Source organism: Phascolarctos cinereus, unplaced genomic scaffold, assembly GCF_003287225.1.
Source record: "Phascolarctos cinereus isolate Bilbo 61053 unplaced genomic scaffold, phaCin_HiC Scaffold_1;HRSCAF=81, whole genome shotgun sequence".
NCBI classification, from domain to species: Eukaryota; Metazoa; Chordata; class Mammalia; order Diprotodontia; family Phascolarctidae; genus Phascolarctos; species Phascolarctos cinereus.
The window spans coordinates 46,106,505-46,120,878 of record NW_027555514.1 but is presented as its reverse complement, the minus strand read 5'-3'; the positions used below and the strand labels follow the sequence as shown (position 1 = coordinate 46,120,878).

Below are 14,374 nucleotides of genomic sequence, written 5' to 3'. Positions count from 1 at the left end.
CTCTTTTTCCTTCTTAATCCTTGTGGTAATTAGAAGTATTTATGATTAACTGAGGACAAAGATTATTACTTCCATTTCAGGTGAGGAAGCTGAGGCATATAGAGGTTAAGTGATTACATTGAGACTCAAACCTAAGGGTTCTGACGTGGGCCCAATGCTCTTTCTCAAGTCTGGACCCAAGCTATGGATGTGATCATATATAACCAAGATTAGAGTGCTGTTTCTGTTTTTGCACACATGCATGCATTGTACCTGAATGGTCCACAGTCAAAAGAAGGTGGCAGGGTCATGATCGTATAAGCCACTGGCAAGAGGCTGAGAAACAGGACCAGCAGTAACAAGCCCATGTAAAAATTATTTGATTTGGAGGCCTTGAAAACCCGTTCATGGGGAACATTGCTGCTCATCACTGCCCAGCACTGAAAATACATGGAGGTCAATAAGCGTAGCACGTTAATACCAACTAGTCCAGGTGCATAAAAGGAGCCCATCCTGAAAAAGAAAAACAGTAACAAATGTAAACAGAAGGGAATAGGAAGAGTGGGGCAGGGGTGGTCTTTTGATAGCACTGGGAAGAAGGCTCCATGAGGGGAGGAGTTGGAGAGCTCCACTCAGCTTATTTTCCAGTTTATGAAACTATTTATAATGAAATCTCCAACCATGTGAGAAGAGCAATAAGGCAGAGGGGAGAAGATGGTACACTGAGAATCAGGAGGCTTGAGTTCTAATCTTAGCTTCTCAGTTGTCCAGCTCTCTGACCATTGGCAAATCACTCCATCTCTCATCTGAGTTTCTACCTGCATAAACTGAAGTCGGTGCTCATAACATTATTTGAGCCCTTTGAAGGGCAAAGGCTAGTGACTAATAGTACTCTATTAGAAATTCTAAAACTCAGAAGGGCATCTGGAAGAATCTACTGATGCTCCTCTATATTCTTTCCTTTAAGTAGACCATTTAGAAAGAAGATTCATCATTTCAAAATCTCATATGTTAACACTTTTCCGTTCAGGCAAGAGGATTTCGCTAAAGAAAATAGCACAAGAATGCAACCAGAATGCCTGTTATTTCTTTGGGGAAATGGACACCTGCTTGAGCCACATGGGGAAAGTCCAGAGAGCAATGAGACCAAGTGGAAAGGTGACATAGAATCATTGAATGTAAAAGCTGAGAAGTATTTTAGATCATCTAATCCTACAATCATTTTATGATTGAGGAAACTGAGGTCCATAGAGGTGAATTGGTTTGCCTGTGATCACACAGTGCTGTACAAATGAGTTGTTTTTTAAAAATCATCATTCACATTGAAATAATTATTCCGGATTGAATCAGGGATACAATTCAAACATCTTACCTCCTCAATGCAGGTGCCCCCTAAAAACTAAAGAAGTGTCTCACCAGATCATTCCTTGGTTGAAGATCAAACCCAGCACATTTCCACTAATGTCAAACTCTGAGTATGAGGGCTGCCCAAAAAGCAGAAAGAGGGGAGGAATAATTAAATGAAGTCAAAAAGCTGAGGTCACATAACATTTAGAGTATCAACCACAGACTGTTAGTATTGAAGACCAACTGTAGCTGGTAGCTGTCATCACCATCGTCCCACTGGGACTCACTGCTTTTGATGTTACTTTGGATTTTTAAGAGGAGATTTTAGACATGTTCTTAAAGTCAAACAATACTGGCTGTTAGAATGTAAACTCTTGGAGGCTAAAGACTGTTTTTTACCTTTCATTGTATCCCTTGCACTTTGCATTGTTTCTGGTGTGCAGTAAGCAGTTAATATATGCGGCTTGACTGAGACATAGTCTCTTGTGAAAAAGAAAATGGAATTTGCTTTTTTCTATGGATTGTAGTTTTTAAATATTCCCTTTCAGTCTGTTTGATTTAGTTTGGTCATCTACTGGGGAGCCAAAAAGGGGACTGCCTTTATTTCTTCTACCCTTATAAATATGCCTTGGAGAAAACAAGCAAAGAGTGAGTCCAATAAAGAAAATAAGTAGATAAATTTCATTCATTAAGTTATGAGATGTGAAAAAAAAGACCTCTGAAAAACAAACAGAATTCTTCCCCACCAGCATCAAAACATGTGTGAACTTTACTAGGGAGGGCAGTAAGTTGACTTAGGTTTAGAGTTTTGCTGTTTGTTTTGAACTTTTTTTTTTTTTACCACATTGTGTACTTTGTAAAGCATCTAAGAGTGAAGGGGAAGCGAGGATTGAAGAGTGGGTGTCTTTAAGGGCTGCATTTCTCAGGAAGCCAAAGAAGAGATTCATGGGGAGGGGTAGAGGGAGCAGCTAAGTGAAGAAGGGGGGAAATTCAAGCGAATATAGAAGGAAGAAAAAAATGATCATATCCAAAGCTAAGCTTTCCTTAAAGAATTCCAGGGTCTATGTCTTGATCTCATCAAGTCTTTTATAGGTCTTAAATCTCTAGTCTGGCAAAATTTCTGAAGTGTGGTAGACATTTTAAAATCACCTCACCTCAAGTAAAGGTCTCTGATAAAGGTCTCACTTCTAAGATATATAGGAATGGCTTCAAGTATATAAGAATAAGAGCTATTTTCCAATTGATAAATTGTCTAAGGATATGAATGGACAGTTCTCAAGGGAAGAAACTCAGGTTACCTATAACTATTTAGCTATGTGGAAAAAAAGCTCTAAATTACTACTAATTGGAGAAATGCAAATTAATGTAATTCTGAGATTCTACCTCATACTTGTCGTATTGGTAAAGATGACAAGAAAGGGAAAAGATAAATGTTGGAGGGGCTGTGGGAAAAGAAGCACATTGATGCACTGTTGGTAGAATGGTACAAGCATTCTGGAAAGCAATTTGGAATTATACACAAAAGTTACTAAATGGTGCAGATCTTTTCACCTAGCTATACCACTGCTAAACCTATATCTAGAAGAGATTAATGAAAGAGGAAAAGGTCTTATATATACAAAAATATTTATAGCAGCTCTTTTTGTGGTAGCAAAAAAGTGGAAGCTAAAGGAATACTTATCAATTGAGGAATGGATGAATATGTTGTGGTATATGAATGTGAGTGATAGAATGTCCTTTAAGAAATGAGGAAATAGAGACATAGAAAGTCTCTTAGGGATTGATGCATAGTGAAGTAAGCAGAACTAGGAGAACAATTTCTACAATAACCACATCATGTAAAATAAATGAACTTGAAAGCTGTGAGGACTATGATACTAGGACCACCCACTATTCCAGAAGACCAATGATGAAACATACTGTCTACCTTCTGATAGAGAAGTGATAGATTTAGGATACAGAATGAGACATATTCTCTGTGTTTATATAGACAATGAAGGAATTTGTTTTCTTGACTGTATTTGTTACAAGGAATTTGTTTTGTTGTCTCTTTTCCTCCCTAGTGGGATGGGAGGGTAAGAGGGAGAGAAAAGAGATTTCTGTTATTTAAAAACAATAAAAAAATAGAGAGTTGGGGGAGGGTTCTATGGACTTGAAATGTTGCATGAGCTTTCAAATGACATTGTTTTACTTTGTTATATAAAAGACCTCTTATGGAGTGGGGGTAATCTGCAAAAGGGTCGTAATATTAAAATAAAACCCGTGAATAAAACCTAAAAAGAAATTCAAGGACCCACTCCTCTGGTAGTTTTTTGGTTGGCAGTGATCAGGTACCTAGAGAGGCATGTCTGCTAAGGTATGGCATAAAATATTAACTTTAGAGCCCCCAATCAATAAAACTGAAATCCAGGTGGCAATACATCTCACAGATGGGTACTCCATTTACCCAGAACCACATAAAGTCTTTGTTTTTGAATAAAGCCTAAAGCAGCAGGATGATCCAGGCAATAGTCCAAGCAGTACTGTGATCCCTCACCTCCTGTGACCCTGGATATATTCCATGTATGTAATAATGCTGCCTGAAACCTATGATAAACCCCGACTAGGAGGAAATGGCATTGCCTCATTGGGAATTTGGACTTAGTCTCTGCCCCTTGAGGTTTCCAACTGTATTTCTTTTAGAGAAACAATTTCTGGCTAACTTGCTATTAAGCCATGGAAAGGCTTACTGTGGGCAAATAGTTTTTGGATTCACATATCTTCAATTGAGAGGGGGGCAGCTGGGAGGCACAGTGGATAGAGTGCCAGGCCTGGAGTCAGGAAGACCTGAGTTCAAATTCAGCTTTAGACACATTGGTTATATGATCCTAGGAAAGTCACTTAACCTTATTTGCCTCAGTCTTCTCATCTGTAAAATGAGCTGGAGAAGGAAATGGCAAAGCACTCCATTATCTTTGCAAAGAAAAACCCAAATGAGGTCATGAAGAAGCATATATGACTGAAAACAACTAAACAACAACTGTCTTTAATGGGACCAAGATTCGACGGCATGGTTGGGGCAGGGGAGAGAGGGATGGGGAAGAGCTATGCTAACAAGAAATGTAGGATTGGATTACTTTCTGTATTTTTTCCTTTTCATTCCTGTTCTAAACAAATGTTTTATGTTTATAAAAAGATGTCTGTGGAGTAGAATAGCTGTGATTCAGGACAACCTAAAGTGCCTCCTATGGTGTGAGGCCCTTCAAAAAGCACTAAATATACTGGAATTGGATTGTATTGTTTGTATTTGCCAAGGGAGCACCAAACAAGCTTTAGTAACTTTCTGTGGAGACGATGGAAATGCCAGGGAGTTGGATTGTATGTCTGTGGGGAAAATGCACACTTAGATTTTCAGAGATGCTAGTTGCTTGACAAATACTGCTTGGCTTCTAAATCTCTAGCTTGGGTGCTTTAGCCCTGTAACCGTGGAAGAGAACCCCAAGTTCACAAGACATCAATTTAACAAGCTCATAAGCTTATTGCGGAGAGGATCTAAGTTTGGTGCAATAATTGGGACATTCCAGTCAAGATACATCTTGAAGGAGGGAGAGTGAGGAGAAGAGGAGGAGAAAGCACAAAGCTGACTTGTGACTTCTCATCTTGTCCAGTTCTAAGAACTTTTAGTTTTTTAGTTCATTGAAGCCTACTTGGGGAACCGGTGTGGGCACTGGGACTTTAGTAGATGACTCTCAAAGCAGGGTGTTTTTTCATGGTGATTGCAAACCTTCATGGCTGAACTGAAGAAGGACCCTAATGCAGCTAGACTGTGGTTTGAATCCATCTGTCTTTGCTCCATTTATGGTATGAAAATGTGAAAGGCAATACTGCCAAAATGCCAACATCACTTGAACTGATCTAAATGAAATAGGATAGGGCAGGGACTGGTTTTCTGTTTTCTTTTTGTATCCCTAGAACCTAGTACAGTGCTTTGCAGAGAGTAGGCATTCCATTAATGTCTGTTGAATGAATTATGAAATAATTGAATATGAAAAGGCTTTTCTCAAGGTTTATTCCAAAGGAATAGACCAAGGGTCATGCCATTATTTGATTTGTCTAGCACTTCCTGAAATGACGGAAGCTTTCTTATATTATTTTTTTTCTTCTTTCTCTTTCTCTATGATTTTATTTTTGCTTTGCTCTCTTTTTCTCTCTTTTACTCACCTGGTCTCCTGGCCTCATTAATAAATCTTGCCATGCTCACATTTCCATGGCATCCATCCAAGTATTGACTAATTTTAGAAGGTCATAGTATAAATTAAACTGGAATGAGCTATGTTTTTCCTTCTCCAAGCAAATCTCCTGGCCTGTGGAAAGTGCAGAATAGACACTTCCATTCTCTGAAATAGCAAATAGGCTGTCCTTAGGCATTAAAAAAAAATCTATAAACTACATATAAAAATAAAATAAAGGAGTTAAAAACATTTGCACCGAAAGCCTATAAAACAACGACCTACAAATCCTGCCTCTAGGTCCCAACACCAGCAGTAGTTCATGAATCTGACGAAGCAAGCCCGGAGGAAGTCTCCCAGCAGGATGGTTATAAATGTCACCAGGATGTCAGACACTGTGAGCCTCACAAATTCCTGAAAAGGGAAAGAGAGAAAAAGGACAGTCAATGTTATGGTTTTTCCTTAATTTTTCCTCAAGGCCATCAGTAACCCTCTCGACTTCTACCCATTGATTTTTTTGGAAAATAGAGTTGCTACTATTCTGGACCTGAAGTGAGTCCTTCTGGTTAATTTTGAGAGGACCACCAGAATCTTACTTCCTATTTAAGAGACAGTAGAACTCAAAAACAGACTGAAAACGCAAGGGGTTCTGTTGGCATCTTGTATCAGATCACAGTGACACCTTCCTGTTTCTTGATGGTTTTCTTCAGTACAGTCAGAAGAGCTTTACCCCTTTACCCCTTTTCTAGTTATTAGAAGGCACAAAACAGGAAGACTCGCTTCCGCTTCAGGGAGCCAGGATGGTGGAGTAAAAAAGTAGTCACTCTCACTGTCCCCTGTCAACCTCTGAAAACCCGGAAATAACACCCCAGAAAAAATGAAAACCTGAAACAGCTGAACTAGAAGAAAGGGAACAGCAGTGCAGCAGCCCAGCAAACTGGTCTCCCAGTGCCTCAGCAAAAATAAGGGAAGCAGCACTACAAAGGGCCCCAGGCGGATAAGCACCCTGCAGCATTCATCTGAAAGGAGCTGAAGAAAGCAACCTAAAGTCTTCATAAAGCCCCAGCCTTGCTGATTCCAACCCAACACCAGGTAAACTGTCAGAACCCCAGGAAGAGATCCTGAAGCCCAGGTGGTAGAGCAGGCAAACACCAACACCTGGACCTCCCAGTGCCTCAGTGAGGACAGGGGAACTTGTGGAAACCAGCTCAGAAAACCACCAGGTGCCTCGGCACTCTACAGCAAAGGAATCTCCTAGTGCATTAGCAGAAACGAGGGAGGCAGCATTACAAGGGGCCCCAGGCAGATAAACACCCACAGCACCCATCTAAAAGGAACTGAAAAAGCTAAAGGAAAGGAAAAGCAGGCAACCTAGAATTGTCTGAAAGTTCCAGCCTTGCTGATTCCAGCCCAACATGAGGTAAGCTGCCAGAACCCTACAGCTTCCAATTGCCAACATAAGAGGCCCCAGCACACAAAGCCAGTGACCAAGACCTAGGCTCCCAACACAAGAAGCTTGGGTCAGTGCCCTCTGTTCCCCAGCAGGAGAGCTCAATCTCTTTAAAGGCCAGGGAATAAAGAAACACCATGAGTAAAAAGAAATGTACCATAGATTCATATTATGAGAAGAGTGAAGATCAAGACAGAAATTCTGAAGAGGACAACATTGTCAACAAACCCACATCTGCAACAACAAAAGGGAATATGAACTGGTCTGAAGCCCAAAAGGCCTTCTTAGAAGAGCTCAAGAAGGATTTTAAAAGTCTAATGAGAGAGGTAGAAGAATCCTTAAAAAATACAATTGGCCAATTAAAAAAAGTACACTGAAGAAAAACAAGTCCCTAAAAAACACAATTGGCAAACTGGAAAAAAGTACACTGAAGAAAACAAATCCCTTAAAAATACAATTGGCCAATTGAAGAAGGAAGTACAAAAACTAACAGAAGAAAACAATCTGTTAAAAACTAGAATTGGACAAATGGAAACTAATGACTCTATGAGAGAGCAAGAATCAGTCAAACAGAAACAAAAAAATAAAAAAAAGATGAAAACTTAAAATACCTCATCGGTAAAACAACCGACCTGGAAAATCGATCCAGGAGAGACAATTTAAAAATTATTGGACTACCTGAAAATCATGATGAAAAAAAGAGCCTGGACAGTATCTTTCAGGAAATCATAAAGGAAAACTGCCCTGAAGTCCTAGAACCAGAAGGTAAAATAACCATAGAAAGAATACACCAGTCACCACCTGAAAGAGATCCCAAATTGACAACGCCAAGGAATATAATAGCAAAATTCCAAAATTACCAGATGAAAGAGAAGGTGCTGCAAGCAGCCAGAAAGAAACAATTTAAATATCATGGAACCACAGTCAGGATTACACAGGACCTTGCAGCTTCTACATTAAAAGACCACGCAGGGCATGGAACATGATATTCCATAAGGCAAAGGAGCTTGGATTGCAGCCAGGGATCAACTACCCTGCAAAAATGAGCATGATTTTTCAAGGGAGAGGAGATGGATATTCAACGAAATAGGGGACTTTCAAACCTTCCTGATAAAAAGACCAGAGCTCAACAAAAAATTTGATCTTCAAGTACAGGACTCAAGAAAGACATAAAAAGGTAAATGGGACAGAAAGATACAATATGTTGTTAATAAGGGTGGGCTGTTTACATTCCTACAAGGGAATATGACACTTGATTGTTATTACACCATGTTAAAGGAGTATACATAAAGAGGGTAGATATTAGCTGACTTTGAAGTAATGATAAAAAAAAAATCTAATCAAGTGGGTTAAATGGATCCAAATAAATGGATTAGTCTAATTTTAGAATTAGAAAGGAGGAGGTAGACAAGAGTAGATTACATTACAGGAAAAGACAAACTCCTATTACAGCAGAGGGAAAGAAGGGAGGGGGGTGGACATTGTTTGAACCTTACTGTCATCAGATTTGGATCAAGAAGGGAATAACATAATCAGTTAGGTATAGAAATCTACTATAGGCAGTAGGAGGGAAAAGGGGAAAGAAAAGGGAGGGGGGATAGAAGGGAGGGAAGAAGCAGTAAGACTAAAGGGTGAGAAAAGGGAAAGGGAGGGAGGGACTAAAGGAGGCAGTGGTCAAAAGCAAAACACTAGTGAGTAATTTTTACTTACAACTCCACTAATGTGAAAATGTTGTTTAATAGGAATGTAAATATATAGCCTATATCAGATTGTGTGCCATCTTGGGGAGGGTGGGTGGGGAGAAAGGGGGAGAAAAATTTTAAACTCAAAAGCATGTGGAAGTGATTGTTGATAAGTCAAAATAAATTAACAAAACAGGAAGACTCCATGAATCTTTGGAAGCAGGATGGACTCAGTAACAACTGTCTACAGGTGTCCACCTGTCCATCTATTCCAGATGTTTTTATATGTTGCTTACTGCCATCACATCTGGGTGCTTTGTTAATTACAGAAGTCCAAGGGAACTCTTCCCAGTTCTCTCCATAGTTCCACATAGCATAGGCCAGGTCAATTCAGTAAGAATTCATTAAGGACCTAGTGTATGCACTGGATTGTGCTAGGCATTGGGGATGCACAAAGGAGCTGACATGCCCCATTTCCCATCCCTTTGCGTTGATTATCCCGAATGCCTGGGATGCACTCTCTCCTCATCTTGATCTCTTAGAAGCTCTTGTCTCCTTTAAAACTCTGGTCACGTACCATCTTCTAAGTGAAATCTTTGCCCCTAACCAGCTGCTAATGTCACCCCTTGCAAAATCACCCTGTGTTTGTCACATTTGCATGTTGTGTCTTTGTACACACGTATACATTCTCTCCCCTAATTCAATGTAAGCTTCTTTTGGGCAGGGACTATTTTTTTGTTTGGTCTTTTTGTCCCCAGTGCTTGTCATATAGTTGGCACTTGATAAATGTGTTAAATGCTTGTTGAAGAAAACAGTCTATCTTCATCTAGTAGGAGCCCAGGGTGGAGATAACTAAAAATTATGATAAGTGAACAGAAGAGGTTGAAACAGAATGAGATGAGATCATTAAGAAGTGATAAATCCTTCATGGTTCAGGAAAGGCTTCCTGGAATAGGTAGCACTTCAGCCCATCCTGGAGAAAGGAAAAGATTTTCCAAAGTGGAGGAGATACGCAGAGGATCACTCCTGGCATGGGGACAGTGTCTACAAAATGTCTGGATCTGTTTGGCTGGAAGACAGAGGGAATGGAAGGGGGTAGGATGCAGTAAAGATTGCTCTGTAGATTTCAGGCAGAAGGAGGAAGACCTGGAATGTCAGGCTTAGGAGTTTATATACTCTGTAGACAATAGAGAGATTGTGAAGAATTTTGAGCAGAGGAATGAGGTTGTTAGACTTGTGACCATGTTGTTGGCACTGCAAAGGACGTATGGGAAAGGGCAGGGGAAACAAAGTCTGACACCTGGTTAAGAAGCTATTGCAATAGATCAGATGAAAACAAACAAGAGGAAGAAAGAAAATAATGAGGGATTCTTGCCTATGGATTAGCTAGAAGCCAGGACAGACCAGCAGAGGTCAATTGCTATAACACCAAAAAGCTTTCCCTTCCTTCCTCCTCCCCACCACTCCCTTCTTATTCTGAAACTGTTAGTGCAGCTTTTCTGGAACACAAACTTTATAATTTATAATTAATTTATAAGTTTATAATTAAAAAAATAATAGATCTTGACTAGTGTATTTGTCCTGTTTAGCTTTGGGTGGATGCCAGCTGAGGGAAGAAATTAAAAGTAGAAAGAGTCTGGGATAGAAGTCGGGCAACCTCAGCTATAATGCCAGGTCTGCTCTGTGACTTAGGTCAATGTTGGCCTCAGTTTCTTGAATAGAAGCTGAACTAGATGATCTCTAAGGTACCTTTTTGCCTTGGGATATAATTCTGTGCTCTCCTCTCCTTGCCGATTTCATGCTGTAAAGGGAATTGTTGGGAAAATGCCACACTCCATTTTCCACATCAGCTTGATTGGCTCTCCAGATGAATACCGTTTAGCCTCGTCTCAGTACTGTAGGCAAATGCTATTCTCCTTTCTGCATCCCTCCCCCAAACAGAACAAACTTGCCACTAAAGCTGAGCCATCTGGCAAGAGATATACAGCTTTTTAATCCCATGGTCCTTGTATTTTCTTTGACAAATGTCTAGACCAGTGCTCTAACTATTGAAAGGCAAAACTTTCACAGTAGATGGCACAGTAGTTACATGGGCCATTCAGTGGTCTGGGAAAAGCCAAGTGAATCTTGTAGACAGGCAGTGTGCCTACTTGAATTTGTTCCCAGGGAGCATGTGCTATACATACCAGGAAGAAGTATCAGTCTAAGTAGTTTGATACCCTGCACCAGTGTGAATTACCATGGCCAGTGTGATTGGGTGGGGAGGGGTTCCTTCTTTTTAAGCAAATGTCTCAGTTTTATTCTGAGACTGCCTATGTGGTGTTTGCTAATTATAGGAGGCATGTGGAAAAAAGGCATAGAAAATTGAGAAAATGGGATCAGGCAGGGGGCTAGAATTCACAGAAGAAAATAGGTGTGAGATTTTTGTGGTTTAGAAAAATCGCCAAGTGGCAAACAAACAAATGAAAAGAAACTGGGTAGTGATAGAACATAGGCAGCTAGGTGGTGCAGTGGATAGAGTGCTGAGTCAGGAAGATGTGGGTTCAAATCTGGCCTCAGACACTTACTGACTGTGTGATCCTAAGCCAGTCACATAACCCTGTTTGCCTCAGTTTCCTCATCAGTAAAATGAGCTGGAGAAGGAAATGGCAGACCACTCCATTATCTTTGCCAAGAAAACTCAAAATGGGATCATGAAGAATTGGATATGACTGAAATGACTGAACAAAGTGAGAAAACTCTTATCTTAAAGGGGAAACCATATTACTCACAATGCCCACTGTTGTCTCCCAGCAAGAACCTCTGGGCACATCTGCTGGATGAAGTGGGGGCCACGTCACACTCTCATTCCACATAGAGGCATTGTAATAGTTAAACAGGGTCCAATGGGTGATGTTCTTAATTGCTTCTTCGTTAGCAAGCTAGAATGGAAGGTTGACCAAGTCAGCTTTGAATTGCCAATCCATCGAAGAAAAGTAACTCGTGTGTTATAGAAAGCTCTGGGTGAGGCATCAGGAGACCTAGATTCTAGTTTCGAATGTGCCACCAGGCCTGGTGCTCTATCTACTGCATCACCTAGCTTCCCCTGGTGAAGTCTAGCAATAGAATAATATATTAGTTAGGCTGGGCATTACTCTCATAAGTGATTATCCTCAAATAGCTACACTGAACCTGGGAGTAGCAAAGGATACTACATGGGTAGTGGCATAATACCACGATTTCATAATCCCATCATCCCCCCTTTCCAATTCCAAGGTTTGAGGAAAGGGGACCTTTCTTCTCTGGCTTTCCTTTCCTCAATCAATGTAGGGCCCCTTGAGATTCTTGAAAAGTTAGGAGTTATAAGGAAAAGCTAAGTGAACTGTGACCATTTCTCTCAGAGAAGAGAAGGCTTCTTAGAGAAAGCAATAGAGGACTAGAATAATTTTCCTCAAATATTTGAACAGTTGTTAGAGAGGATATAATGGAGGAGCAGAGTGGAGTGTAGATAAAGATTTGGATTCAAGTCTTTCCTGTGACACACACTGGCTGTGTGACTCTAGGCAAGTCATTTAACTCCTTAGTGTTCTGAGTAACTCTCTGAGACTATAAGCTGATGACCTACAAGGGTAGAGGGAGTTTCTTCACCTTGGAATTCCTTATACTGATGAAATAATGGGTTCAGTCCCTTTACTTCTAAAGCATTTACCATCAAAAGGCTGAAAGTCCTCAAATGAATAGAACATCTGAAAGATGCCCAGGGGAAAAGCTTTACCATTCTGATTTTGTAGCTATGGAAACTGAGGCAGTGGGCATAAACCAGAGAAGAGGACCTAGGCTAGTCTTCATTAGATGACACTGAAAACTCAAACCTCCAATGTTGAGGTTCAAAGGGGTCCAATGCTGGGAGAGGATCAAGAAGAATGTTCAAAGGAGGGCAGATGGATAGATGGTTAAGGGTGGGCTTGCAGGGTGGAATGTAGGGCACAGGGAAGTTAGGGAGGAGAAGTAGGTGGTATAAGTGACCCAATATGGCATTTCACCCCAGGGTGGCCTTGAAGGATCCAAGCTTCATCAGTTGTTTTAATTTAAACAATTATTCAACACCTTTAGACCAGAGTTTCCTCTCAGTTGCTGGCAAGAAGGGCAATGTCTCTCCCTTGAACCTTGGCTGCCATGACAATGAGCAATCATAGTCATAGGAACTATCTAGTGAGAGGTGACTCAGTGTTTCAGATATTAACAGTTCCTAGAAGTGTAAGATTTTAGAACAGGAAGGAACCTCAGAGATCACTTAATCTAACTCATAATTTTCAGATGAGAAAATAGTAATTTTATGGTCTCAGACAGATTAACAGCTGGGCAAGGTCATCTAGCTTATTGGTGCTACATGGAAGCTGGTAGAGGAACTTGAGTCTCCTGATTTTCATCTTAGCTTTTTTTTTTTTTGTCATTCACCCTGTAGAGCAAAAAAGAAGAAATGCTCGTTGATCTCCATTTTTAAAACCTGCCCTTTTAATTTGAATATTAAAAGAGCTATTGGAACCTGAGAATGCAAGCAGCTTTTACTAGCAGGGATGTTGTCAGAGTCACAAACTCTGAGGATGATGGCATTGGAGGATGCAGTACCATGGTGTCAGCCTCATAATGGGAGGGGGTGGACAGAGCATTGTCCTTGGAGCAGGGTCTAAGCCTTGGTTATGATACATATTAGTTACGTGACCATGGATAAATCTTTGAAACTCAGTTTTCTCATCTGTAAGACTGAGATAACACTCAAATTTCTTAACTCTTAGGGTTGTCATGTCTTCCATAAAGTGGCATTTTTTTGGGGGTGGATTTGTAGTTTTAGGTTCTAGGACCTCCCAGTAAGGGAACTCTACCAATGCATCTTGGCACCTGTTTGATAACTTATATGTAGTCTTAGAGAGTTGCCCAAAGTAGTGACGGGTTAAGCAACTTGCCCAGTGTCACAGAGCTAGTGTGTGTCAGAGGTGGCACTTGAACTCAGGTCTTCCTGATTCAAAGGCTGGCTCCCTGGACATCATGCATACTGTCATTCAGCTGAATATCAATGTAAATTGTGATCACCATCAGATTATAAATTGAAACTATGGTTCATATTAGCCATAAGAATAAAAATGACCAAATGTCAAATATTCTGGGGACATGCCTTTGGCAGTATTTGTGCCTTTTACCTTTAGATGGACATCATCCATTAAGGCCAACAGGAATGTGTAGAGGTTTCCGAGAAATAGAGCAAAGATGCGTCCTAGTTGCCACTTCAACCCAATTCGAGGGTGGTAATTCTCCAAGGCAGCGATGGTTTCAAACAGTGGTGGACAAAACATCCCCAACAGGGACATTACAATTTCAACCTGCAAAATGGAGGAAGCCAATCAATGATTAAATTTTTTGTTTTTATCACTATTAGTCACTGCTGGTGCGATCGTAATGCCAATACCCAAGCATAGTCTTCATCATTTTATTCTCATTTAATTTATCACTGTTTTAATTTATGATGACACTATCAAATCCAGCTCCTTGCCTTATCTTCTCAGTTCCTAGAGATACTGTGAGATGGTGGCTCAGATCATACATTGGACGTTGGGAAATGGGAAATTCCCATTGCTCATGATTGAATCTGACTGCTTCAGGCCTTCTTGACCTCTGTCTTCTCTGAACTCCTACAAGATCTATCTGTACCCCAGAACTCATCAGCTGATTAC

The 14,374-nt window shown here is 40.5% G+C and overlaps 1 protein-coding gene across 1 annotated transcript in view; it reads right to left on the bottom strand.

Annotated features, from left to right (window-relative positions):
* TMC2 (transmembrane channel like 2) overlaps positions 1 to 14,374 on the bottom strand; it is a 73,559-nt gene that overhangs the window by 16,333 nt on the left and 42,852 nt on the right. Inside the window, exons 13-17 of the mRNA XM_020987191.2 lie at positions 13,844 to 14,023; positions 11,438 to 11,587; positions 5,820 to 5,948; positions 1,396 to 1,463; positions 253 to 492 (exon numbers count right to left, since the gene is read on the bottom strand). Of these exons, the coding sequence (XP_020842850.1) occupies positions 253 to 492; positions 1,396 to 1,463; positions 5,820 to 5,948; positions 11,438 to 11,587; positions 13,844 to 14,023 (767 nt within the window). The remainder of the gene's footprint in view (positions 1 to 252; positions 493 to 1,395; positions 1,464 to 5,819; positions 5,949 to 11,437; positions 11,588 to 13,843; positions 14,024 to 14,374) is intronic.